This window comes from Muscardinus avellanarius (genome assembly GCF_963383645.1).
Source record: "Muscardinus avellanarius genome assembly, chromosome: 11".
NCBI lineage: Eukaryota > Metazoa > Chordata > Mammalia > Rodentia > Gliridae > Muscardinus > Muscardinus avellanarius.
Genome location: NC_137797.1, coordinates 93,512,787 through 93,540,494, shown reverse-complemented (window position 1 = coordinate 93,540,494; position 27,708 = coordinate 93,512,787). Strand labels below are relative to the sequence as shown.

The 27,708-nt window shown below is 52.4% G+C and overlaps 1 protein-coding gene across 1 annotated transcript in view; it reads right to left on the bottom strand.

The window, feature by feature from the left end:
- Positions 1 to 1,809: 1,809 nt before the first annotated feature.
- B4GALNT3 (beta-1,4-N-acetyl-galactosaminyltransferase 3) overlaps positions 1,810 to 27,708 on the bottom strand; it is a gene marked incomplete at both ends in the record, with an annotated part of 101,439 nt that continues 75,540 nt past the window's right edge. The window contains 18 exons of the mRNA XM_080704952.1: positions 1,810 to 1,918; positions 5,116 to 5,242; positions 5,775 to 5,928; positions 6,979 to 7,051; positions 7,299 to 7,452; positions 8,190 to 8,509; positions 11,931 to 12,726; positions 14,002 to 14,063; positions 14,312 to 14,412; positions 15,311 to 15,420; positions 16,064 to 16,207; positions 19,500 to 19,566; positions 19,687 to 19,765; positions 20,397 to 20,464; positions 21,138 to 21,238; positions 21,641 to 21,731; positions 22,058 to 22,153; positions 26,900 to 26,977. Of these exons, the coding sequence (XP_080561078.1) occupies positions 1,810 to 1,918; positions 5,116 to 5,242; positions 5,775 to 5,928; positions 6,979 to 7,051; positions 7,299 to 7,452; positions 8,190 to 8,509; positions 11,931 to 12,726; positions 14,002 to 14,063; positions 14,312 to 14,412; positions 15,311 to 15,420; positions 16,064 to 16,207; positions 19,500 to 19,566; positions 19,687 to 19,765; positions 20,397 to 20,464; positions 21,138 to 21,238; positions 21,641 to 21,731; positions 22,058 to 22,153; positions 26,900 to 26,977 (2,730 nt within the window). The remainder of the gene's footprint in view (positions 1,919 to 5,115; positions 5,243 to 5,774; positions 5,929 to 6,978; positions 7,052 to 7,298; positions 7,453 to 8,189; positions 8,510 to 11,930; positions 12,727 to 14,001; positions 14,064 to 14,311; positions 14,413 to 15,310; positions 15,421 to 16,063; positions 16,208 to 19,499; positions 19,567 to 19,686; positions 19,766 to 20,396; positions 20,465 to 21,137; positions 21,239 to 21,640; positions 21,732 to 22,057; positions 22,154 to 26,899; positions 26,978 to 27,708) is intronic.

The window sequence follows — 27,708 nt, the reverse complement described above, 5'->3', positions numbered from 1 at the left end:
GTTTTCTAAGAAGATGCTGTATTTAATCCGTCCCTCCCCGCAACCTCCTCCCCCCTCCCAAGACATTCCCCTACAGAGTAGGGGTCATGCCAGCCCCTTCCCCTTAAGGCAGCCGGTGGGGAGGTAACAGATCAACACAAGGCACTGGCCCAGGGACGGGGCGCGGCAGGGGAGGCTGGGCTGGCTCCGGGTCCTCAGGGGAGGCCGCTGGGCCTGGTTCTGGCCTCCCGTGCAGCGCCAAGGAGGGAGCGGCCCTAGGAAGAAAGCTGGGCCCTGCTGGCCACCACAGCCTAGCGCTTCCTATGAGAGCTTTCCAGGGGGCCGGAAGCATGAGCTGGGACCAGGGAACAGCTGTGGCATCCATGAGCACAACCTCTTCACCGAATGTCTCTGTCCTTCCTGAATCCTCAGAGGAAGGCAGGGGTTCTCCCCAAAGCGCAGACGGCTCTCGGCGCTCCGTCCCCGAATGCCAAGCTGTGCTCTTAGTGGATGCAGAGCCCACTGGGCAGACCCCCTGGCCCCAAGGCCGTGCACCCCCACGACGAGCAGGCCTGTGCTCACCTCCCGCCGCGGTTCACCGTCAGCGTCCATCGCACCATTGGTGAGTTCAACAGCAGCAGTAGAAAAGTCCCCGGCCACAAAAGCACCAGGGGCCATTAGTGCAAGGTAAGTGTGTGACCATCAGGTGGCAGGGGCGGCCAGGCTGAAAAGGCCGAGGGCTATTTTCCCTGAATCGACCTCACTTTTCAGTTTTTCCTGCTCCCCTCCCCTTGGGGGAAGACACCTCAGGGCGCCACCCTTCCCTCCTGCACCCCTGGCCCTGCCTCCTTCCCATCCCTGGGTCTGGGGCCTCAGCACACCCCTTCTTCTCATTCCCAGCAGGGGCCCACCCTACAGGGCAATCCACAGGGGAGCGGGGCTCAAGTCCCCCTCCCCTTCCAGCTCACTAAGCAAAGTGGACAGGCTATGGCCACCTGCTCCTCCTCTTTGCTGGCTCTTACGGTCTCCAGAGGCCTTACTTCACGGGTGAGCTAGGAAAGGGCACCCATCTCTGGCCTCGCTTGCCTTGCCCAAATGCATGGCCCACATGCCAAATGCCGGGCAAGTCAGGCTCACTGCTGCCCCATCCCGTCTCCCAACACAGCTCCCAATGGCACCAGGAAGATGCGGCCATTCTGAGCTTCCGGTGTGAAGTCAGCCCCCCGGGAGGGGTTAGGTTAATGCCCTAATGGGTGGCCAGCTGTTCAGTGGCCACCAGGAGGTGTGTGTGTGTGTGTGTGTGTGTGTGTGTGTAAGGCATGGGCCTAGTTTAGAGCTACATCTGCTCCACTTGAGGCCAGCACCTCTGGAAGGGACAGTGCCCTAGGGACACACCTCTGTACATGAGTGACCTGGGGTCTGCAATGGGGACACTCCCTCCCTCGATGCACAGCTCCACCCCTCTCACAGTCAATGCTGGGTCGGCTTTTGGTTCTGTTAAAAAATAATTACCCCTCCCCCAATAAAATATGTCCAGTAGAAGTTTCCAGGCTCCATGGTCTACACGCCAGTGGGTGTCTGGGGACGCCCGGATGCATCCTCAGGTCGGGGCGGCACTGCTCAGGCAGGCCTTTCCTTCTTTGTCCCCTGTCCTCGGGAGCCCTGCTCTCTCTGCTGACCAAGCGAGTGGCACAGGAGCTGCGACACCTGTCTTCCAACAGGAGACAGCTCCCGGTGGAGAGGGGGACTGGCTCTGGGCCTCTCAGGGCCTCCAGCAGCGAGCAGGGGCACTGTGGAGCAGCTGCAAGTCACGGAGCTGCACCGGCCCGGTTACGACATCTTCATCTGGCGGCGGTTCCACATGCCGCGCTTGGAGTGGAAGTGATGGAAGAAGTTCCTGAGGGCCAGACGCTCCACCTCGAGGCCGGCCTGGAGGATCCTGCGGAGGGAGGGCAGGGGAGCCAGTGGAGAGGCAGCCGGGCCCTGAGGAACGAACCCTGCCCTCCTCCCTCTGCTCATTTCCCACACGCGTCTGACTACACATCCATTATCTGTGGTCCTCACGACCACCTCCAGCCTAGATACACACACGTATATTATACATAACCTAATACACGCGTAGAGCTGAGGGGGCGAGGCGGTCAGTGCCGGGCCTGGTGCACAGTGTCCAGTCACGGCAGCTCGGTGCACAGGGCACACCAGAGTGCAGAGGGAGGCACGGGGCTGGAGATGAGACCCATCTGAGGCCCTGCCCCTGTGTGTGTGTGCGTGTGTGTGTGTGTGTGTGTGTGTGTGTGTGTGTGTGTTTGGGATGCATTCCAGGGTCTCATGCATGCTAGGCCAGCATTCTACCACTGAGCCAAACCCCCAGCCCTTCCTCTTCTCTTTTCATCTGGACAGCCTGCTGGGATTCTCTCTCACAAGGAGGCCTGGATCCGTGCAGGGCTGCGGATAGCCAGCCTTGGAAGAGATTTTTCTCCTTGGCCCTTGGAAGAGGCAGGAGGGTTAGGAATACGTATCAGCTGTGTGTTTGGCGCATACCCATGATCCCAGTACTTGACGGCTGAGACAGGAGGAACGACTGCGGGTTTGAGGCCAGCCTTGGCAACTTACTGAAACCCTGCTTCAAAATAAAAAATGAAGCCAGGCGTGGTGGTGCACGCTTGTAATCCCCACGCTTGGGAGGCAGAGACAGGAGGATCGCGCAGGTTCAAAGCCAACCACACGTGCTGGCTTAGGAGACCCTGTTTCCAAATAAAAATGTAAGAATAGGTCTGGGAGTGTAGCCTGGAGGTAGAAGGGCTTCCAGGAAACCCAGTACCACCAAAAAATAAAAAATAATAAATAAATAAAAATAATAAAAAATGAAAAGGGCTGGGGGTGTAGCCTAGAGGTAGATTTCCCTGTGTTCAATCTGCAGTATCACACACATACAAAACAAACAAACAAACAAACAAACCCCCAAGTAGGCATCAAAGCCAAGCCAGGTGCAACATCTATACTTTCAGAACCTTGGCAAGCTAAAACAGGAGGATGTCAAGTTTAAAACCATCCTGGGAAACTCAGAAAGGCTGTCTCAAAATGAAATTTTAAAAAATCCCAGCATTCGGGAGGCTGAGACAGAAGGATCACGGTTCACGATAGCCGCAGTTACTTAGTGAGGCCCTCTGCAACTCAGCGAGACCCGGTATCAAAATAAAGAATAAAAAATAGGGCAGAGGGTATAGCTTGGAGGTCGAATGCCTCTGGGTTCCTTCCCCAGACCCGCAAAAAAAAAAAAAAAAAAAAAAAAAAAAAAAAATCAAAATGAAATAAAAAGGGCCATGTATGGTGGCACACACCCATAATCCCAGTACTTGGGAGGCTGAGACAGGAGGATCTCAGGTTCAAGGTCAGTGCACAGTAACTTAGTGAGATACTGTTTCAAAACATAAAATAAGGCTGGGCATGGTGGGGCACACTTGTAATCCCCACGCTTGGGAGGTGGAGACAGGAGGATCACGCAGGTTTGGAGCCAGCCGCGCTGGCTTAAGAGACCTGTTTCCAAATAAAATATAAAATAGGTCTGAGAGTGTAGCCTGAAGGTAGAAGGGTTCCATCCCCAGTACCACCACCACCACCACCACCATCAACAACAACAAAGAAACAAAAAAACAAACAAAAAGCCCATAAAATAGAGCTGCAGATATACATCAGAGGTAGAACACCCCTTGGTTTGATCCCTAGTACCAAAAAGAAAAGAAAAGAAAAGAAGTACAGAATATCAAGGTTGGTGATAATCACTATACTGGACTTTTCAAACCATGGCTTCCAACCGCTTTCTTTCTTTTTTTTTTTTTTGGTACTGGGGATTAAATTCAGGGTCATTCTACCTCTGAGCCCTATATTTTATTCTTTATTTTGAAACAGGGTCTCACTGTGTTGCAAAGGGCCTCACTTAGTGGCTGAGGCTGGAGAACCATGATCCTCCTGTCCCAGCCTCCTAAATGCTGGGATTACAAGCGTGTGCCACCATGCCTGGCTTTTTTTTTTTTTTTTTTTTTTTTTTTAACATGGAATACTTCACAAATCTGCGAGTCATCCTTGGGCAGGGGCCATGGTAATCTCTGTATCATTCCAATTTTAGTCTATGTGCTGCCAAAGTGAGCATCCCCATCTGCTTTGGGATCTATGTGATCTGGCTTTATGAGGCCAGAGTTGTCTGCTATATGATTCCTCACCTTCCCTCTTACTATTTTTGGTTCTCTTAGCATCATCGTCCTCCTTCTCCTCCTCTCTCTCGGAGAAAATCATAAACAGACCTGACTTTTAAGCCTCTAACTTCAGTGAAAGAGATCTGGGACAAGTTACTAACTACTCTTCACAACTCAGTCTCTCCTCTGAAAAACAGAGCTAATTCCACCTACCTCACAGAGGTTTGGGGAGGAATAAACCAAGTCATGTGTCAATCTAATGTCAGGCACAGGCAGCCTATGATTAGCGGCTGCATCTTGCCCATCTCCCAGAGAGAAGCGCGTGTCTTCCCCTGTGTTCCTGGCCTGGCCCGGTGCTCTTCCTCTCCCTCCTCCTCCTCCTCCTTCTCCTCCACCCTTCCAGCAATTATCTTCTTTTCTCCCCCCTCCCTTTGCTCCTTCCAGTTAAACTCAAATCCCAAGGTATCAACCTCTTTCCCTTCTCTCTCAGCAAAGATCTGGAAAGAGGAATCTCATGCACGCAGAGAAAGTGGCTTCCTCTCCGCCCAAGCATTCCTCCCTCCCCCTACAACCTGCTGTGGCTGCACAACCCTGGGCTTGTGATGCGCCCCCCATGCTCCCCGTCTTCTCTGAGCCTACTGCCTCTTCCTGAGGTCTCCTTCCTCCTTGGCTTCCAGGGACCTCCAGGACATTTTGCTGCCCTTTAAGGGTCCCCACTGTCTCTTTTATTGGCCCTAAAGCCATTGCTGACCCTTGGTCTGTGTCTCTTTCTGTATGGGCACAGGTCCCACTGCCTCCTCTAGGCAGCCTCCAGAGGGGGCTGCAGGCACATTCGTCACAGCTCTGGCCTGGCCCGGGGCTCAGGAGGTGGCTGGAGAGCAGTCCCTGGCTCGCCCAGAGCTCAGGGCACCACAAGCATGGGGTTCCCTCCCTTCCTGGTCACCTGTCCAGCAGCTCCCAGTCTTCCCCACCCCAGCGGTCCCGGAACTCCTTGGTGTTCATGCCCCCGATCTTGTCCAGGTCTGACTTGTAGATGCCGAGCAGACCAAATCCGTTCACCTCCCAGTAGCCTGTGGGCAGAGAAGAGGTTCCCGTGAGACGAGTCAGGCTGGGAGGCGGGGGCGCAGGAGCGTGCTGGGGGCTCTTCGAGAGACAGAGGGTGGGGTGACAGATGCTGAAGGAGCACCCGGCCTGCGGAAGCCCCCACACTAAGGTTTGGGTTTGGTAGCCCCACCACCAGGATCTGGCCCCCGCACCCCTCAAGGCACAGCTGTGGCCGTTTCTTTGCTTATTTCCCTCTCTACAGATGGGGGACCTCTTTCTATCTTCAGATCCTCACTGGGCAGTGTGGAGTACATAACAAATGCATGATATACACCAAACGAACGAATGAATGAATGGGAGAGAAGACAGGTAGAGGTGTTCCCTGCTATAGCGGTCAGCTCGCCCCAGAGCGCTGCTCTCAGCACCGTCCACTGACTCGGAGGCCACAGCGGGCAGGGTGGGAAAGAGGCTGCTGCTGCTCATGCCCCGTTTCTAGCTCTGGGGCCCAGAGCCAAGGCCAGGAGGGCTTCCCTCCTCCCTGGTCCAGGGCAGACTCACCCTCAGGCCACTGGGGGGTGGCCCCGCAGTGCAGCCTCATCACCATGGGGGCGAAGGCCATCTTGCCCTCCACACAGTGCTTCCGGATGGTATCAATGATGGCGGCTGGGAAGTGGATGTGGAGGTCGCAGAGGAAAACGATGCTGTGCGGGTCCTGGGGATAGAGGGGACGGGCAGCAGAGGGCTGGTGAGCCGGGTACACTGGGGCCACTCCAGGCTCCGCACTACAGAAGGACTGACAGACTGGCACCACGCTGGCCGAGGGCAGGTTTCCAACGCACTGAGCGTGGGGCAGAGCGCTGGCCAGCAGATGGAGAGCTCTACGGCCTTCCCAGCTCCTGGTGGGCTCTGAGTACTCCACGCCACTGCTATGTGCTTAGTCCTGCTCTGGCATGGCCTCGCAGTGCCGTGGAGAGAATGTTCCTTGAAAAGGCTTGGATACAAGTCCCCCAAAGGTCCATGTGTCCAAGCACTAGTCACTAGTCTGCTGCTATTGGGAGGTGGGTCCTTCCTAGTGAGAGGTCATGGGTGCCCTCAAAGGGGGCACTGGGACTCCGGTCCCTTCCTTTCTCTTTTGCTTCTTGGCCACCATGAGGTGAGCGGCATCCATCCCCCACCATGTGTGCCTTGCTGCAGGCCCAGTGGCCATGGGGCCAAGTGACCACGCCTGCAACCTTGAAGCCATGATCTAAAACAAACGTCTCTCCCGTTTTTTTCCCCCCCAGTACTGGTGATGGAACCCAGGGGCATTCTACTTCCAAGCTACACCCCCAACCCTATTTGTATTCTTTATTTTGAAACAGGGTCTCACTGAGTTGCAAAGGGCCTCACTAAGTAGCCGAGGCTATGAACCACGATCCTGCTGTCTCAGCCTCCCAAATGCTGGGATTACAAGTGTGCACCACCACTCCCGGCTAAACCTTTCTTCCTTTTAAGTCGATTCTCTCAGATATCATGTCACAGCAACAGAAAACTAACACTACTGTGTCGTTATTCCCTCCCTCACCGAGGGGCTGACTACCTTATACCTCCTAACTGACTTTCTCCCTCTTCTTATTTTATATTCTTCTAGTGTCAGGGATCAAACTCAGGGCGCTGTGCAATTGAGGCATGCAGTCTACCACTGAGATCCATTGCTAGCCCATCTCTCTACGTCTTAACCAGTCTCTAATCACATCTCCCGAGCCCGTTCTAGGCTGATTACCTTCACCAGGTCTATGCCAGCCTGGAGCCCAGCCGAGCGCTCAAAGTTTCCACTTAGCTTCATGTACTGGTAGCTGCAGGCAGAGGTGGGAAAGGAAGGGTGACTGTCGGGACTCAGCCGCGGGGGTCCCCTGGAGGGAGCACGCAGGCGCAGAGATGAAGCGCGCTCCTGGGATGGGGTCAGGGCCAGTGAGTCCTTGGGAGACATTGGAGACCGGGAGCCAGCAAGGCTGGGCAGGACCTCTGGTTCTGCCCTGGCCCCCGCAGCCCTGGGCCTCCAGCGAGGTGGCAGCCAGAGTGCCCTGCCGAGGGGCCCCTCACCTCCGCAGCTTGGACCTCTTGAGGGCCATCTCCACATCCATGTCTTCGCTGCTATAGTCAGTGATGATGACGTTGAAGTGCGGGTCGCCGGTGACTCGGGACAGGTTTTCCATGTCTCTGATGAACTGCTGCACCCAGCGCGCCTGGTTCTTCACTACCCCAGCGGGCCAGGCAGGGAGAAGGGAGCAGGTAAGCCAAAGATGGCCATCTCCACTCTTGAGTCCCCACAGACCTCTGCCCATCATCCTTCACTTCTGTCCGACACCACTGCTACAGTCCTGCCTCTTATGTCTGTCTTTCCCCTGAGCTCATTATGGAACCAGCCCCGGGCTGGGAATGTGGCTCTATGCAACCAGAGCACGTGCTCAGCCTGGGTGAGGCCCTGGGCTTTCTATTTTTGACACTAGAGACTGAACCCAGGGGGCTACCCTCCCCCAGCTCTTCCCCTTTTTATTTCGAAACAGGGTCTCGCTAAGTTGCTGGGGCTGGCTTAGGAGGCTCCTGTCTCAGTCTCCCAAGTACTGGGATGACAAGCATCGCCACCACGCTTGGCTGAGGCCCTGGGTTTAATTGCCGGCACTGCAAAAATTTAAAAAAAAACAAAACTGTTCTATACAGTAGCCTCCTTGTCTTATTTCCTCACTAACCCCACTTGATGATCACATCCAGCCCAGCCCTGCAATTTAGGAGGAAAGACAGAGCCTGAGTCAGGTCTGTTCTTAGTTTCAACATTTGCTAGCCAAGTAACCTTACATTTGTTCCTCTGGTGTGTGTGCAAGCCTCAGTTTCCTCAACTGCAAAGTGGCCTCTCTAGGCTTTCGGGAGATGAAAACCGGGGAAAGAGAGCTGGGTGCTCATAATTATCATCAGGACTTACCCTGCCACACTTACCAGGCACAATGAAGTGGACCACAGCCCGGTGGTTCCAGGAGAAACCCTGGGGCCAGCACAGCTTGGGCTCTGGATCCTGGGCGTTCAGGACTTGTCTCCGACGGCCCTGGGGACTCCAGACCAGGCCCTGCAGGTTCCTGGCCTCCACGTCCGCCCCGCCAGCTGGATCGACGCCCCGCCAGCCTCGCGTAGACACGTACTCAGACAGCCGCACCAGGCGCTGGCCCAGCTCCAGCAGCTCCAGCTCCAAGAGGTAGCGACCCCCGCGAAGCTGGTCCTGACGCTTCTCCACGTTGACGATGCGCTGCAGCTGGTACTTCCTATGGCAGAAAGGGTGGGGCTGAGCGACTCCATCCCACACCGTCAAGTGAAGGCAGACGCCTGCAAAGGCCAGGTGTCAGGAGACCCTGGTTTCTGTCCATGGTTTTCGCGGTAGGGACTCAGCACATTTTCACATAGACGGGCCTTTGGCTAAGTGAAAGAAGCCAAAAACAAAAGGCCACATCCTATAGTTATATAATCCCATTTATATGAAATGTTCAGAGCAGAGATAGATTAGTGATTGTCAGGGACTGAAAGAAGGGAGACATGAGAAATAACCACTAACAGGTATGGACTGACTTTCTTTCTTTTCTTTCTCTATCTTTCTTTCTTTCTTTCTTCCTTCCTTTCTTTCTCTTTTTTGTGGTACTAGGGATTGAACCCAGGAGCATCCTACCTCTGAGATGCACCTCCGGAACTATTTATTTACTTATTTATTTATTTATTTACTTATTTATTTATTATTTGCTTGTTTTCAGATACTGGGGATGGAATCCAGGAGCATTCTACCTCTGAGCTACACCCCCAGCCCTATGTTTTATTCTTTATTTTGAAATTGGATCTCACTAAGTTGCTGAGGGCCTCACAAGTAGCTGAGGCTGGCCGCGAACCTGCAATCCCAAGTACATGGATTACAAGCATGTGCCACCACACCCAGCTTGTTTTTTTAATTTTAATTTTATTTTTATTTATTTATTTACTTTTATTTATTTATTTATTTTTTGGTGGTACTGGGGTTCCTGGAAGCCCTTCTACCTTAGGGCTACACTCCCAGACCTATTTTATACTTTTATATTTGGAAACAGGGTCTCTTAGGCCAGCGCGGCTGGCTTCGAACCTGCACAATCCTCTTGTCTCTGCCTCCCAAGCGCGGGGATTACAAGCGTGCGCCACCACGCCCGGCTTATTTTTATCTTTTTGGTGGTACTGAGGGTGGAACCCAGGGGCTTTTCTACCTCCAGGCTATACTCACTAAGTTGCTGAGAGCCTCACTAAGTAGCTAAAGCTGGCTTCGATCCTCCTGTCTCAGCCTCCCAAGCGCTGGGATTACAAGCGTGCACTACCACGCCCGGTTTATTTTTTATTTTTTAAGCAAGTCTCACTAAGTTGTGAAGGGCTTTGCTATAAATTGCTGATGCCGGCTGCAAACCTGCAATCCACCTGTCTCAGTTTCCCAAGTATTAGGATTATACCTTGTGCCTCCACTACCAGCTTGGAGTTGATTTTGAATGTTCTTCTTTCTTTTTTAAATTAGAAAAGGGAGCCAGACATAGTGGCACATGCCTGTAATACCACTACTTGGAAGGCTAAGACAGGAAGACTGCAGGTTTATGACTAGGTTTAGCAACTTATGAGGTCCTCTGCAACTTAGTGAGACCCTATTTTAAAATAAAAAATAGCCGGGCGTGGTGGCACACGCTTGTAATCCCCGCGCTTGGGAGGCAGAGACAGGAGGATCGCGCAGGTTCGAAGCTAGCTGCGCGCGCTGGCTTAGGAGACCCTGTTTCCAAATAAAAATGTAAAAATAGGTCTGGGAGTGTAGCCCGGAGATAGAAGGGCTTCCAGGAACCCCAGTACCACCAAAAAAAAAAATAAAATAAATAAAATAAAATAAAATAAAATAAGCTGGGCGTGGTGGTGCACACTTGTAATCCCCACGCTTGGGAGGCTGAGACAGGAGGATCGCACAGGTTCGAAGCCAGCCTCAGCTACTTAGTGAGGCTCTCAGCAACTTAGCGAGACCCTGTTTCCAAATAAAAATATAAAAAAGGTCTGGGAGTATAGCCCGGAGGTAGAAAGCCTCTGGGTTCCATCCCTAGTACCACCAAAAATAATAATAATAAATAAATAAATAAATAAAATAAAATAGGGCTAGGCTGTAGCACAGAGGGAGAATGTCCCTGGGTTCAATCTCTAGTACCACACACACACACACATGAGAAAAGGAGTCTCCCTCCATTGCCCAGGCTGGCTTGAACTACTGGGCTCGAGCATTCCTCCGGCCTCAGACTCAAGTAGCTGGAACTACAGGTACATGCCACACACCTGGCTAGTTTCTTTTGTGGATAATGAAAATGTTCTAGAATTAGACAATGGTTAGAAGCGTACAATACTGTAAGTAAACTTTTATTGGCTTTGTTCTGGTACTGGGGATTGGACCCGGGGGTATTCTACCTCTGAGCTAGGCCCACAGTCCCTTTTTATTATTTTATTTGCAACATCGTCTTATTAAGTTGCTAAGGGTCTCACTAAGTTGCTGAGGTTGGCCTTAAACCTACAATCCTCCTGTCTCTGCCTACTAAATACTGGGATTGCAGGTGTGCAGGTCAGGCTCAGCTATGAAGATACTTTTTAGACCACTGGACTGTGGTGAGCGGTGTCAGTCTGTAATCCCAGTGACTCAGGAGACTGAAGCGGGAGGACTGCCAATTTGAGGCCATCTTGGGCAATTTAATGAGACTTTGTCTCAAAATAAAAAGGACTAGGGACATAGCCCAGCGGTAGAGCACCCTTGGGTTTGATTGCTAGTGCTGCAAATCAATCAATCGATTAATCAAAACCACTGAATTATGTCCTCGAAAATGGTGAATTCACTGGTACATGAATTTTATTTATTTGCAGTATCGGGGATGGAATCCAGGAGCATTCTACCTCCGAGTGAGACACCCCTGCCCTATTTTTTATTTTGAAACAGGGTCTCACAATCTGGCATGAATTTTATTTTTAAAAACATGTTGAGCCGGGCGTGGTGGCGCACGCTTGTAATTCCCACGCTTGGGAGGCGGAGACAGGAGGATTGCGCAGGTTCGAAGCCAGCCGCGCTGGCGTAAGAGACCCTGTTTCAAAAATATAAAATAGGTCTGGGAGTGTAGCCCGGAGGTAGAAGGGCTTCCAGGAACCCCAGTACCACCAAAAAAACCCCCCAAAAAACAAACAAAAACAACAACAACAACAAAACATGTTGAATTAATGAAAAAAAAAAGAGCTTGGTCATGCCTCATGCCACAGCTGCTCCTCTTCATTTTTTTTTTTTTTTTTTCAGCCTGGGGATGGAACCCAGGGGCATTCTATCTCTGAGCTACACCCCAGCCCTATTTTATTTTTTTATTCTAAAATAGGGTCATGCTGGGCATGGTGGCGCACACACGCTTGTAATCCCAGCATTTGGGAGGCTGAGACAGGAGGATCGCAGTTCGCATACAGCCTCAGCTACTTAGTGAGGCCCTTTGCAACTCAGTGAGACCCAGTTTCAAAATAAAGAATAAAAAATAGGGCTGAGGGTGTAGCTTGGAGGTAGAATGCCCCTGGGTTCCATTTCCAGTACTGCAATCAATCAATCAATCAATCAATGCCTGGGGCTCCGCCCTCCAGACCAGCTGGTGCTGCCCAGCCCCGGCCCCGGGCAGCCCTTTACCTTACCCCCGGCTCCTCTGGTTGAGCTTCTTCAGGAAGACCCGCATGACCTCCAGGGCCTCCTGCTCTGGAAGCAGGAGGTTGCCTGACGTGTTACAGTTCAGGTCGATCCAGTCGGTCCTCAAGGCTTGGAAGTCGAGATTCTGTGCACTGAAGGTCTGGTCCCAGTTCACCACGGGGTCAAACGCAGGCATGTACTCGAACACCTCACTCATGTCTGCCTCCTCGTCCTCGTTCTCTCCCTCGTCCTCGCCCTCCACTTGCCCCGCTGGGCCAGCAGCTGCCACCACTTCCCCATCCCCGCGCCACGCTCTCTCGGGGGCCTGGGGCTCCAGCCGGTCACCCCTTCTCTGTTCTGCGATGTAGGATTCCACTTGGTTCAGCCACTGGGACTGCTCCAGAGTTTTCCGGGGGCCGTTGCCAGTGGGCCTGGACCTCTTAATTCGAGGCAAGTCCCCCGCCAGGCGCCCAAGGCCCTGCTTGTCAGAAGGGGGTGAATCTTGGCTGGGCTTGGGGCTGGGGCTCCTCCTCCTCTTCTCTGTTCTCTGGACGGGGATGTCACTGGTGTTCACTGGGAAAGAAACTGAGACATTCCACTTGGAAATGGGTGCCGGCCCGGCCTCTGGAGCGTGAGCCAGGAGCTTCCGCAGGCTTCGGAGGTGGTAGTCAGTGACATCCTGCCCGGGGGCTGAGGTAGGTGTTTGTTTTCTAGGTTGGGTCCTGGCATCCTGGTCATGGGAGGCAGGAATCTCTTCCACGACTTCTTCATATTGGGATTCTTCTAGAAGGTCTTCCTCAAAACCTGTTGTTAATAATAACCTTTTTGTGTGTGTGGTACTGGGGGTGGAACCCAGGGCTTTTCTTCCTCCAGGCTATGCTCTCAGACCTATTTTATATTTTATTTGGAAACAGGGTCTCACTAAGTTGCTGAGAGCCTCACTAAGTAGCTGAGGCTGGCTTTGAACCTGTGCGATCCTCCTGTCTCAGCCTCCCAAGTGCGGAGATAACAAGCGTGAGCCACCACGCCCGGCTTAATAATAACCATTATTTTTATGTCAGGAGTTTTCAATTTTTTCACAACAAGATACACAAGAAGGCTGGTGATCACATGTGCGACATACCAAGAGGTCCGAGAGGGGTTGGAAACAGGCCCTGCCGCTGGTTGTGTGGCTTTGGAAAAGTTATTCAACCTCAAGTTGAAACAAATAACCCTAGTTTTTAAAATCTACATAAAGGCTCTACAATTCTCCCTCTCAAAAGGTGGTTTTGAAGGGTAATAATAAGCCAGGCATGGTGGCAGCACACGCTTGTGATCCTAGTACTTGGGAGGCTGAGACGGGAGGATCGCAGGTTTTAGAATAGCCTCAGCAACTTAGCAAGACCCTGTTTCAAAATAAAAAATAGACTGCCGGGCATGGTGGTGCACGCTTGTCATCCCCACGCTTGGGAGGCTGAGACAGGAGGATCGCACGGGTTCGAAGCCAGCCTCAGCTACTTAGTGAGGCTCTCAGCAACTTAGTGAGACCCTGTTTCCAAATAAAATATAAAATAGGTCTGGGAGTATAGTCCGGAGGTAGAAAGCCTCTGGGTTCCACCCCCAGTACCACCAAAATAAATAAATAAATAAATAAATAAATAAATAAATAAATAATAAAAGGGCTGGGAGTGTAGCTCAGGGGTAGAGTGCCCCTGGGTTCAATTCTCAGTTCCACAAAAACAAAAAACTTAGGGACAGAGTATATAAAGTGGGGCTGGGGTGTAGCTTTGTAGTACAGCACTTACCCAGCATGATCAAGACCCTAGGTTCAATCCATAGCACCACAAAAGAAAAAAAAAATAAAGAAGAAGAAAGAAAGAAAACAAAAAACGAATAAACTACTTAAGAGTGCTCTGCAGGTACCTGTCATCTTTTAGGGACCCAACAAATGGTCCCAGCCATGTCCTAATCCCTCAAGAAGGCGCCATGGGATTTGGATTTTAAGCTCTTCGGGGGCAAGGTGGCCTTGGTCTGAATTTTCCTAGAGACCGACCATGGTCACCCCCCAGCCTGACCCGGAGGCCTCCGCTGTCATGGTACCTGGCTGCTTCGGGCCCTGCTTCTCCGGCTGGTCAATCTTGATGTACTCCTGAAAGCTGAACCTGCAGGAGGAAGGGAGATGAGGCTGGGCAGCAGGCTCCAGTTCAAGGCCAGCTACTGTGAGCTCTGCAGGCTCAGCCTGGGGCTGCGGTGGAAAGAAGGGTCTGGGGAAGAGTGAGCATGTGTGCGTGCGTGCATGTGTGCTGCTCAGGAAGAGCTAAGCCTCCTCGGGCTTGCTCTGGCCCAGGCCACTCTCCTGGCACCGCAGGCCCCGTCAAGCTGTCTTCCTGGCCCCTTCAGTGCCACTCACTTGTCCTGGTAGTAGGCGTTGTCCTGGTAGAAGCATCTGTTCTGCGTCTCCATGTGGCTCAGGCGGGTATAGTCATTGGGATACACAAAGGACAGATGCACCTGCAGGTGGAGGCAGCAGCAGTGTAAGAGGTGGGGTCCTGGTGAGGCTCCAGGGTCAGGGCCATGTCCTGGGTGGAGCGAGGGGCTGCTTTGAGCTCTGAATGAAACACCTGGTTACGCGAACTGCATTCCCTTCCAGGAGTCCAGCCTGCTCTCCTGGGCGATCTGGACCATACATAATGGGAGTCAGCTCATCTCCTCCCCTGGATCAACCCCCCCAGATGCAGCCAAGTCCGATCCTTCTTCTCCCTGCCTGATCTCCTGCCACCTCCTACATCCCTGAACATAGTCGTAAGCCCTCTTCTTATGATAAGGCTGCTTCCTTTGCGCACGCGCACGCACGCATGCCGCCAAACATAGCTTGAGGGGATTACACCCAAAACACTTCTCAGTTACAGCCCACTGGTTCTCTGGCCTGGCTGTGACTCCTCACCCCTTCCTTCGGCCCTCCAGCTCTCCCGTGACCATCTCTAGACCTGTATATATAGGCTTAGTTCTGCCCTCCGGTCTCCACGTGACTACAGGTCTCTGAAGCTGGCCACCTTCAGTGCCCTGTCTGTGGGTTCAGTAAATGCCACTGGCTGCCGGCTGGTGGGCAGGACAGGGTTGCTTGGCCCTAGAAGCAGAGAGTGTAGTGAGCCTCGGCCAGGCTCCTGACATCACCACTGGGGCAGCCAGTGTGTGCATGGGGGGGCGGAGTTGCGGTCTTAAAGCAGAGCATCCAGCTGCAGGCTGTGCAAGACAGTCCATCGTGGTTAGTCCACCTGGGAATGCAAGTTCTCCCCGGCTGGGGACCTGTGAGGCTGTCCTGTCTGCAAGGCCAGGGCGTGGGGAAAGTGAGGAGTTGGCCTCAGCACCTCCCACCCCCGGTCCCATACCCACCCAAGTCCATACTCACAAAGCGCAGGCCCTGGTAGCGCTGCAGAGGGAGCCCATCCACCAGGTAGCTGGGTTTATAGGGACAATCCGGCAGGATGTGGCGGAGTTGGGACTTAGGGATCAGAGGCACTGAGGGCAGTAAGAGAAGACGACTGAAGGCAGGGGTGAAGAGAATAGATGGGGCTGGCTTAGGGCCACTGGGGCTCCCGGCTGAGGGGCCAGGGCTCAAGTTCCTGGCCCTGGTATTGTCTAGGTGGCTGTGTTCAGAGTCCTTGTCCACTGGCTCCAGCTAACAAACCCAGGCTGGCACCACTCTTTAGGATACATGAGGCACGGTATGGCTTTGGAATCATGTGCAGAGGCAGCCTCTAATAAGGTCCGGAGACTTCCAAGGGGTCACCAGGCTCCACCCTATCCTACGATTGCTGAGAACTGGACGTCCATCCGGGGATCCGGAGCCTCCCTCATCTTCCAACTGTCTTTGTTGTGTTTTGTTTTGTGGTAGTGGGGATTAAATCCAGGGCATTCTCCTCCGAGCTACACCCCCAGCCCTATTTTTTTTAATCTTTATTTTGAAACAAGTTGGACACAAATATTTTTGTACTTTCCTATATACGTGTTATATTTTACACTACGGGGGGTGGGGAGATTCTGTTATTTTGGGAGCCTGTGGTAGAAATGACAAGTCTCCTGAGTCTGTTCCGTCAATACCCAGGAACCTGGCAGTGTGTGGTCCTCGGATAAGACGACAGACACGCAGTCCCAGTCTCACCTCGATGGAGGGTGTCCCGAGGGTCAGGCCGCAGCATGTCAGCAGGGGGCTGCTCATCTCCCGGAAGAGAGTCAGAGGAGGCAACGTGGCTGGCCACTGTCTGCGGGATGTGGCCCACCTCATCCATCCTAAGGATGCTCTCATCTTGGCCCGGGAAGAAAGAACAGAAGGAAGCCGTGAGTCTTGGAAGAACGCCAGCTCACGGCCTCCGAGGGGCAAGGGAAGGCACTCTGAAACAGCTTCTCGATTCCACGGTTTCATATTCCAGTCCAGAAGGTGCCGTCCCTCTTCCCTGCCCCATAACTTGTGGTTTCAACTATGTATCTCCCTTTGAGCTCCCCTCTCCCCTGCCAGCCCCACGGCTGGTCTGCATCATGACTCTGTGCAAATTGGAAAAAGATGTGTCTTCTGCAAAGATGGTTGACTGCTACCTGATAGAAATATGTCCTTATATAATCTTATTTAATCAACATTTTTTTTTAAGGTACTAGGGATTCAACCCAGGGGCACTCTGCCACTGAGTTATATCTCTCTAGCTGGGCGTGGTGGTGCACGCTTGTAATCCCAGCACTCGGGAGGCTGAGACAGGAGGATCACACAGGTTCAAAGCCAGCCTCAGCTACTTACTTAGTGAGGCTCTTAGCAACTTAGTGAGATCCTGTTTCCAAATAAAGTATAAAATAGGTCTGGGAGTATAGCCCAGAGGTAGAAAAGTCCCTGGGTTCCACCCCAGTACCACCAAAAAATAAAATAAAAAAATATCTCTCTAGCCCTTTTTATTTTATTAAAAAAAAATTGTGTGTGTGTGTGTGTGTGTGTGTGTGTGTGTGTGTGTGTGTGTTTCTAGGAGTTAAACCCAGGAGCATTGTGCCTCTGAGCTACACGCCCTAACCTATGCTATTTTTATTTTGAAACAGGGTCTTGCTAAGTTGATGAGAGTCTCACTACTTGCTGAGGCTGTCCTCTAACCTGTGGCCCTCCTGTCTTGGCCTCCCAAGGACTGGGTTACAAGCCTGTGCCACTACGCATGGCTTTAAAAAAAAATTTAAATCATACAACTGCCTCAAACTTGCAGTCCTTCTGCCTCAGCCTCCAGAGTAGCTGAGATCACTCACATGAGCCACTGCACCTGGCTAACCAACACTTACACGGTACTTTGTACCGTGCTAAGTATCTCACAAACGTTAATCCTTTTCATCTCCAAAACTGCCAAGTGACTTATGTACAGGTTGAGTGTCTCTTATCTGAAATGCTTGGGATCAGAAGTGTTTTATATTTAGAGTTCTTCAAATTTTGGAATATTTGCATAGGCTTTAACCTGTTGAGCATCCTAATCTGAAAATTATCAGGTGTTTAAAAAGTTTTGAATTTCAGCCAGGTGCAGTGGTGAAACCCTATCTCAAAATAAGTAAAAAGGGCTGGAGATATATCTCAGAGGCATAGTGCCCCCGGGTTTAATCCTTAGTATCATACACAAATTATAACAATGAAATAAAACAACAAGAAGTTTTGGATTTCAGAACATTTCAGATTTTGGATTTTCGGATTAGGAGTCTAACCGGTACTATTATTATTTATATATTTACAGACTCTGGCATTAAAGATTTTAAGTTATTTGCCTAAGATCGCACAACTGATAAGTGGGAAAGGGGAGTTTCTAGTTCCAGCTTCGGGGTTACACAGCCTCAGTTACTCAAGGATGGCCACGAACAGGGCGCCCCCTAGCGTCCACAGCCGTCTAGTGACTTCCCCTGAGCGCCTATGTAACTGCAAGTCTGTTCACAATGGTCAGGGTATGGGACCAACCTCTGGGATTTTTATTCCCAAGTTTACTCACATTGAACTCTTCCTTTTTCTGACCAAGCCACCTCAGGGGCTGACTGCTTGACTTTGCAACCTGTCTCTGTTGCCAGGATTTGTCTTCAGCCCCAGGCAGTGTGACGGGTCTCCTCCCTCTACACCCAAGACTAGTGGCTTTTGGCCCATGTTAATGGTTCCTTCTTATCTGGACTTTGCTCAGGCCTCTGGTTTAGCTGAGTCTGTGGTCCCGAAACCCTTCATCCTCCTGCACCACCGCCCCTCTGGCTCACAACCTGCCCCTCTACCCTGGCCTGTGGCTTCCTGCTGCGGTCGCCAGAAATATCCTCCATCAACCTTGCCACCCTCTCCCAGGAGCCCAGCCTGCCCTTTCTCTCTACCCTTTCTCTCCCGTCTCCCTGGCTCTTGTTTTCCCTTACTCCTTGGGTTTTTCTAGCCCTGCCTGCTCTTCTTATGTTGCCATGGAAGCCCTCAAATGTCCTGTGTGTGTTGCTAGGGATTGAACCCAGAGGCAATCTGCCTCTGAACTACATACCCCAACTCTATTTACTTACTTACTTATTTATTTATTTATTTATTTATTTATTTATTGGTGGTACTGGGGTTCCTGGAAACCCTTCTACCTCCAGGCTACACTCCCAGACCTATTTTTTATATTTTTATTTGGAAACAGGGTCTCTTAAGCCAGAGAGGCTGGCTTTGAACCTGCGTGATTCTCCTGTCTCCGCCTCCCAAGCATGCGCCACCACGCCCAGCTTATTCTTTAGTTTGAAAGAAGGTTTTGCTACATTATCATGTGCTGGCTGCAAACCTGCCATCTTCTATCTCAGCCTCCCAAATACTGGGATTACAGGCACCAGGTGTCGTTTGTATGTGTGCTGGGGATGGACCCAAGGGCCTCCTACAGGCTAGGTAAGCACTCTACCACGGAGCTGCTCTCCTAGCCCTGCCCTTTTTGTTTTAGGCAGGGTCTTCAGGTATAGGTTTCCCTGAGAAAATGATTTGCAGTAAAAAGAATTGAAAAGTATCATTTCCTGCAATTCTAAAGCAGGCAAGTTTCCTCTCCTCTGGCCTTGACTTTGCAAGAGCATGGATGCAAATCAAGAGACTGAAGCCAGGCACAGTGGTGCATGCCTGTAATCCCAACTACTTGGGAGGCGGAGACAGGAAGATCGCAGGTTCAAGGACAGCCTCAGCGAGTAGAGACTCTCATCAACTTAGTGAGACCCTGTCTCAAAATAAAAGTAAAATAGGGCCGGGGGTGTAGCTCAGAGGAAGAATGCCTCTGAATTCAATCCCCAGTATCAAGGGGTGGGGAGTAAATCCCACGGTCTTTGGATCTCATGCAGTTGTATTAGAAACACTGTGTGTGTGTGTGTGTGTGTGTGTGTGTGTGTGTGTGTGTGTGTTAGGGGTGGGGGTAGAGACAGGGCACTGTCCTGAGATGAAGACTTGGAGAGCTCCCAGCAGATTAGGTTCTGCTCATCGCTCGGCTCTTCTTTGTGTCTCAAGCACCTTGAGCTTTGGCCCCATCCTCCCACCGCACCCTGGACCACATTCCCGGGATGTTCTGAGCCCCACCTGTCCTTGGTCTGCAGACCAGGGCAGAGCTACTCACTTGTAAAGAGAGACAGGGAAGAGGAGTCAATGATGGTGAACTTGGCCCCAGGGTCGTTCCGTCGCCACTGGAAGAGGTGAAGGTGGGTGCAGGAGGTTGGAGGTACCCGGGTGGACAGGGTTCAAGGGACAAGGGGAGGGAGGGCCTGGTGCTGGGGCTGGGCACAGCAGGACAGCAGGGCACTCACCGCGACCTCCACGTGGTCGGTGCCCTGGTCGTTCTGCTTGTGCAGCACCTCGAAGTAATACCTCCGGGAGGCCAAGAGACTGGAAGGAGGGAGAGCCGGACATGTCCTGCGAATGCTCAGCACGTGCTATCCCACGGAGCCACACCCCCCGCCCCAGAAGGTCCCTCAATCACCCAAGGCACGTTATTGCCTGGAGGCATGCAGGCCACCAGGTGGCGCTCTTAAGTTGGCGAGATTTCCCTTTCCAGCGTGTTAAAGGGATTCCAGGTATTACTGGCTGGAAAAAACTTGTGTTTTTTTTCTCCAGGCTACCAAGGGGTTACTGCCAGGTCATTCCTACAAGTTCTCTGTAGGAATTCCCAGCAGCCCTCGCAGGGCAGCCCCGCTTCAGGCTGTTAAAAGTGTGGGCATTTCCAGGGATGGAGAAACCGGGAGAGGAGGGGACAGACTGGGAGAACGGAGACTTTATTCCAGCCTCGAGTGTCAGTAACTAGCTCTGTACCTCCAATAAGTCACAAACTCTCTGGACTAGAACAGGCCGAGAGGTTTCCAAGCCAAAGACTCCATTTACCCAGAAAGTGTGCGTGCCTCACACTGAGACTGCAGAACACGGCTGTGACATGGCGGGAGGCCGGCGGGCTAGCCCACTCTGATGTGGCCTCAGCACCCAAGGGCCTCATGAGAATGTCTGTCCTGACCCTCTGACTCACCTCACTGGCTTGGAAATTTGACTCCGAAATTTCCCGAACTCTCCAGGGGCAGTCCACTCCTTGCCAGTCTAAGGGTTGGGGGGAGGGAGAGAAGAGAAAGAAGGGGTTAGAGAACAGACCACGGAGGATGGGAGGTGGGAGCAGAGACAAGGAAGGAGCAGGAAAGAGATGTGAGAGGAAGGAAGGAGGAGGAGAGCCACGGGGGAGAGAACAGGCGCATTAAGGACAGTGGAGATTAAGGACAGAGAGATGCAACCATTTCCAGAAGGAAGAGCCCCCAGGGGTCCATAGCCCAGAGCCTGGACCCTCCGCACCATGCTAAGGACCTTAAGACCCACAAGATGTATGTAGCTGGGTCCCCAGCCCCAGACTCTGCCTCCTCACTCTGCCCCAAGCCTCAGTTTACCCCTTAGCAGCGCAGGGCAGGGGAGAGCCCATGCTTCTTTCTGTGTGCGTGCAGTACGGAGGGTTGAACCCAGGGGGGATTCTCCTCTGAACTACACCCCCAGCTCTATTTTATTTATTTTTTTCCTTGGAAATAGGGTCTTGTGAAGTTGCAGAGGCCTCACTAAGTAGCCAAGGCTGACTGCAAACCTCCTGTCTCAGCCTCCCAAGAACTGGGACTATAGGTGTGCAGCAGCACTGCTAACACGCGTCTTCCACCCCTTCTCCACTGAGATGCTAACAGTAAGGAGTCTCCTGACGCAGTCCTCGTGGCTCCTGAGCCTCGGCTGAGCCCACCTTGCCCACACTGGCCAGCAGCCGAAGGCCCGAGACCCGGTCATCTTGGCTCAGCCAGAATTCAGCGTTGTCATCTGCAGCAATGGCAAACTGGATTTTCCCTGGGCAGTGGGGAGAAAATGTCCAGGTAAGAGCAGGAGGGATCGGTGTACAGGGCTGAAGCCCTTTTGTTATATGACTTAGTATTAAGTTCCCTGTTGGGGGACCTGGTGCCATGGCTCCCATCTCTGTACTGTGGGGGTTTCTACATCCTGGGGGGACAGCGTGAAGAGAGAGACTTACAAAGAGTCTAGCTAGTTCCAGACTGCAGACAGGGAGTGGAGCAGCAGCCTGTGGGGAGCTGGAGGGAGTCACCATGCCTCAGTTTCCCCTTTCATCCTGATCATGGGCTGACAGGGTCCAGTCATGAGTATAGACTTATTTCCCAGTTAAACTTTATGTCCTCTGGGTCCCCTGCAGGACTCTGGAGTAGGAAGAAGGATGGGGCTTTGGGGATGCCTCACCATCGGTGAAGGGGTGCAGGTAGCCAAAGATGCGGAGGCCGTAGTTGGTCCATTTGGGAGACACGGCCAGCTTCCTCAGGGTTGTGCGGATCTGTCAAGAAAGAGGGGAGGAAATGCTTACCCGGATGCGGCAAAGGGAAATTGAGCAAACTGGCCCCCTCGGGGCTGGTGGAAGGCCAGGAGGGCGTGAGGCTGGATGGACTGGGAGTGTGGTTGGATAAACAGCGCAGGCCACACTGCACCTCCCACTCTCCTGTCATCTGGGTAACCCAGGAGAGGGAGAGATGGAGGGCCCAGGAGGTTCAGGACCGGAGAGGAAGCAAAGGAAGGCGGAGAGACAGGTGGAGGGAGATGAAAGGCGGGCGCTGGCGGGGCGATGGGCTGGGGACACAGGCGGGGCGGCCCACAGGCACTCACGTGCGGATACAGTGGGAAGTGGAGGTTCCTCCTGAGCTGCTCGATGGAAGCCCCACACCAGTCTTCAAACACGTGCAGGTTGGCATGGCCCCGGAACTGCAGGGGGTGGAGGACAGCAGGCGAGTGTGGCACCTCAAACTCACCCTGTGGCTCCGCTCCAGGAGCCGGGCGTGAGGCTGAGCCCAGTCCCCTCTCGGGCGTGGGCCACAGCCACGCGGGCCCGTTCCCATGGCGGCACCCACGGCTCCTCTCGGGACCCTGATGCTAACAACGTTCACCCTGCTCGAGTTTGAACCTGAGACATGCCCCAAAGGCTTGGTTGGCACGGTCAGGAGGTGCTGAAAGCTTTAGGAGGTGGGGCTGGCGGGAGACAGTTCGGCCGCCGGGGGACCCGCTCTTTCCTCTCCATTTCACAAGCTCCCACCATGACACGCAGCAGGGCCAAGGGACCATGGATGGAAACTCTGGAACCGCGGGACAATGAGTCTTTCCTTCTTCTAAGCTGGTTCTCTCCGGTGTTCTGTTGCCCGGGGGTGGAAAGCTGAGTTCCACGACCCCTGTGGCCTGGCCCTGAGGACAGGGTCTGCTTTGCCGGCTGTACGGGTGTGCTCGTGCACCGACACACACATGCACACGCACTCCCTGCTCATCCCACACAGGAAGGGGGCTGAATTCGCACTCCCCAGGAAAGACAGGTGGTAAGAGCCTGACAGGGTGACAGAAGGAGCTGGCAGCAGCAGCCACGCTGGGCCGCTAAGGACTTGTTCTCCTCCCTCCCCTCCCCTGAAGGAGAGGAGAGCTCCAAGCTGTACCAGAAACCGAATCTTCAGGCTTCTGGCTGGGAAGCAGCTGGTGAAGATATAGGAAGAGCCTGGGGTCCGCTGTGGGCTGCTCCCACACAGAGGCCCCTGTGGCTCCCGTTCGGCACTGGGGGCCTCGAAGGTAGTAGCGGGAGTCTCCTCTCTCGCCCCTCAGGCTGTGGCATGCTCAGGGACAAGCCTGGGCTTGGAGGCCTGGAGTACTGGGCCCCCTTCAGAAGAAAGGGCCAAGGGGAAGCCAGTAAGCTGGGTGGATGGAACGGCTGAGAGTCTGAGAGGAGAGGGGAAGCAGGGATGTTGTTCAACTGATCCAAAGAGCGTCCGACTACCCATGGCAGTGCGTCCCTCCTTCCCATCCCCGGAGCTTCTTCTCCAGGTTATGGGACCTCAGATATACTCCACAACCAGGCCCTGCCTGTCCCTACCTGCATCAGATACCAAAATCTGAGCCACCCTTGGGACACCTGGGCGCAGGTGGAAGGGACGCCTGGACTGGATGCCAGAGGGAGGATGCCCCAGCGAGAGCGCTAGAGGGGCCGTGCACAGAGGGCTGGCAGGGCTTAGCGGGAATGCCAAAGGTCCGAGGCATAGCTTTGAGCCATGGCCCCTGGGCGAATGCACAGCCCACAGCTGGATCCAGGAAAGACTCAGGCAGCCTGTCTCTCCCTGCCTCTGGGGTGGCTTGGCACTTCCTGGGCACACTGGCCGGGTCAATGCTAGGAATGCGGGGCCTTGGGAAGCAGCCATCGCTCACAGGAGTATGAGTGGGGGGCCCGAGTGGGTGGGATGTGGGTTAAAGCTTCATGGAAGGAAAGAATGGGGGCTTTGTGTTACTTCTGGGGAAATTCTTCAAGTCCAGTTTACAAGACTCGATTGTCTCCTCCCAAGGGCCTGCCATGGGCCCCCTCCCTGGGAACTCTCAGGGCAGTGGGCTCCGATCCCAGGATCCCAGGAACTGCAGGCGGAGGTGGCTGGGGCAGGGCAGGCCACCAGGGTAGTCCACTGCGTGCAGCCCGCAGGCCAGAGAAGAGGGAGGCCAGGCTGCCTGCCCTCCTCCGTTCAGGGCCTTTTCTGCTGTAGGAATGGTTCTGGGGAGCTTTGGGGAAGCCAGGCCTAGAGAGGTGGAGGAGCTGGAAGAGGACTGGCCAGCTCCTCGGGGCCTAAAACCTCCCCGGCCTCAGGCTGGCCCTCAAACCTGCTTGTGAATGAACAAATGTTTGCAGAAGCAGAGCTCAGAACCATATGTCCCTGCATACAGTGCTTAGACCAGTTAAAAATCAAAGGGGCAAGCGGGGTATGGTGGTGCATACTTGTAATCCCAGCATTTGGGAGGCTGAGACAAGAGGATCATGGTTCTTGGACAGCCTCAGCTACTAGTTAATGAGGCCCTTTGCAACTCAGTGAGACCCTGTTTCAAAATAAAGAATAAAAATAGGGCTGGGGTATAGTTCGGAGGGAGAATGCCCCTGGGTTCCATACCCAGTACCGCACCAAAAAAAAAAAAAAAGCAAAGAAACAGCAACAACCCAAATATCTACCCACAGGGGTATAGATGAGTAAAACGTGGTATGCAGCTCTCTTGGCCTTAGCATCATTTTCCTAAAAACTTCCAAGCCATGAGCACCAAGTGAAGGAAGAAGCTCCAGGGCAGAGAGAGACAGACAAGCAGCAGCGGTTCAGGCAAACCGCCAGCCCGTGTACTTGAGCTGCCCAGAGCAGCAGAACTAAAGAGCACAGGAGGCCAGCGAGCTGGTGCAAGTGGTGGCCGGATGCTGTGGTCTAGAACCTGTCTCTCAGTGGATCTAGAACTTCTTTCTCAGTGAATCTAGAACTTGCTCTCAGTGGATCTAGAACTGGTCTCTCAGTGGATCTAGAACCTGTCGCTCAGTGGATCTAGAACTTGTTTCTCGGTGGATCTAGAACCGGTCTCTCAATGGATCTAGAACCTGTCTCACAGAGGATCTAGAACTTGTCTCTCAGTGGATCCAGAACTTCATTCTGGACGATGGTTCCAGAACCATCACCTGGATCACCATGACCACCTCTGAGACGCCTTCCATGCTCATTTCTAAACATCTCTGGAGCCAGGCATGGTGGCTCAAACTTGTAGTCCCAGTACTTGGGAGGCTGAGACGGGAATGGCAGGTTCAAGGACAGCCTCAGCAAGCAGTGAGGCTTTCATCAACTGAATGAGACTCTGTTTCAAAAACAAGTATAAATTAGAGCTGGGGATGTAGCTCAGAGGTAGAATGTCCCTGGGTTCCATCCCTAGTACTGCAAAAATTAAATTAAATTAAAAAAAAAATAAAAGGTGTTTCTCAGAGGTAGAAGCCCCTGGGTTCAATCTTATATATATATATATTTATTCCAGCCTGGCATGGTGGGGTATTGCTGAGACAGGAGGATTGCAGGTTCAAGGCCAACACAGTGAGATCCTGCTTCCAAACAAGAAATAAAAAAGGGCTGGGAGTATAGGTCAGCAAAACAAAGCAAATCCTACTTAACTGCTGTGTGTGTGTGTGTGTGTGTGTGTGTGTGTGTGTGTGTGTGTGTGTTGCTAGGGATTGAGCCCAGGGACATTCTACCTTCAAGCTACACTCCCAGCCCTTTTTATTTTTTTGTTTGGAAATAGGGTCTTGCTAGGTTGCTGAAAGCTTCACTATGTTGTTGAGGCTGTCCTCGAATCTTCAATACTCCTATCTCAGCCTCCCAAGTTCTGGGATTACAGGAGGCGCCATGATGCCTGGCTCATTTAATCACTTTTTACTATTTGTTCAGTTTTTGTTTCATTACATATTTATATTTTTGGCAAAAAGTTGGGAAACTGGTTATTAATCAAAGCAAAAAGGCATATAGCTATAACCTACGTTCCTTCTTCCTTCCTACCTAGCTGGTTATGTTCTATATCTCCAATCTATACCTATACCTCTAAACACTTTTTAATTGTGTGTGTGTGTGTGTGTGTGTGTGTGTGTGTGTGTGGCACTGGGGATTGAACCCAGGAGCACTCTACCTCCGAGCTACACCCCAGCCCTATTTTTTATCCCTTATTTTGAAATAGAGTCTCAGTAAATTACAGAAGGTCTAAGTAGCTGAGATCAGCCATGAACCTGCGATCCTCCCGTCTCTGCCTCCCAAGTACTGGGATTACAAGCAAGCACCGCCATACCCAATTTAACATTTTTATTTTGAGACGGAGTCTCAAACCTGTGACCTCCTATCTCCTCCAAAGGCCTGGGATTACCGGTGTGCAACACCACACCTGGTGTGTAAGCTATAATCTTTCAAAATAATTGGTTCATTAAGAAAAATGATCCAAGCTGCCCTTGAAGGAGAAAAGGCTGTATCGCCAGACTGAATGATCTGGAAAGCAACTTCTTTTCAAAATGCGCTCTCCAGATGAGGCGAGCAAGTGACCTGATGATGTCACCTGGTGCAGGAGTGCCCGGACTGTAATCCATCCTCTCACGGGGCTTTCAGAAGAGGCACTTTCCCAGTGTAGATAACCTACCCTGGCCTTTGGTACAGTACTGCCTCCTTCACTCCTGCCCCAGAGCAAGTGGGTGGACTGAACTAACGCCACCCAGGCTGAAGTGGCTGGCTGCAGTGGGTGTTGATGCAGACAATGGTTGGCCGAGCCATCCACTCAGAAAAAGCAATCTGTGTCCACATGCCTCGAGACTAAAAGACTCAGGATTCTAAACACACTGGAAAGCACGAAAACTTAAAATTTTCAGCCCCAAAGCTACTGCAGTCCTGGTGCAAGCATTTACTCACAGCAATCTGTGCATATTCATTCCTTTCAGCTGATAGGAGATGCCATCGAGAGCCTGGCACAGGCAGGCATGCAGGAAATGTCAGCGCTCCTTCCCAAAGGGAAGAAAATCAAAGGAGCCTGGAGCCCTGAGGGTGAACATTTCAGTGACCAGTAGGAGAGTTTTCTATGATCTGTGGCATTATTAGTGGGAAAAAGATATATTTTTTCTTTACTCTCTCAAAGTAAAGGGTCAGAAGGGCCTCTTACCTCTGAGAGCCAGGGGACAGGCTTGTTCCACCTCAAGTAGCTGCTATTACTGCTCTGGCCTCGGTCAATTTTTTGGTCCTAGTAGAAAAACAGAGAACGAACTTGATGGGAATATGAGGGTGTGAAATCAGGAGCGGGGCAGGAGCCAAGGCCCCTTGAGAGGGCCCGCGGGGAAGCAAGGGGCCAGGACACAGGCCCTGGGAAGCTTGTGCCTTGGGGACCCTCCCATTTATTCACAGCACATCCCTCTGGAGAATACCTCCTTACAGTGCCATCGATGCGTGCTTCCCGAGCTAAATCGCTTCCCTGGATGTTCTCAGTCTGCCCCATATGAGAAAAATGTTTTCCCCAATTGAATCAGGACCTGCTGAGGGTAGGAGCGTTGGCTCCTTCTCCTTCTATATCCCCCAGGATTCTGCTCAGGTTCGTCACTCAATGGCTCAGTAAGTGGGAGTCCCTCAGGGCCACCCCAACCCTCTCTACTATGCAGTTCCATAGCTTCACTTCAGTTTTGGTCCAGCCTTGAGCATCCACATCTGTTTAGGGTCAGCGAGGGACTCCACAATGCACTGGATCTCACTTTCCCTAATCTACTACTGGTCCAAGCAACAGAACAGGGATTCGGAACAAGCATTCGACTTCTGAGCTGCACCCCTAGGTGAAGGACATACTGTCTGAGATGGATGCAGTTTAGATCAGGGTAGTTTGAATGATTTTGCAAAAGCAGAAACAGAAAAACCAGGCCCCGTGGTAGCTCCAGGTTTTGAGAAGGAAGGGCAGGATGCCCTCTACCCATTCAGCCAGGAAAT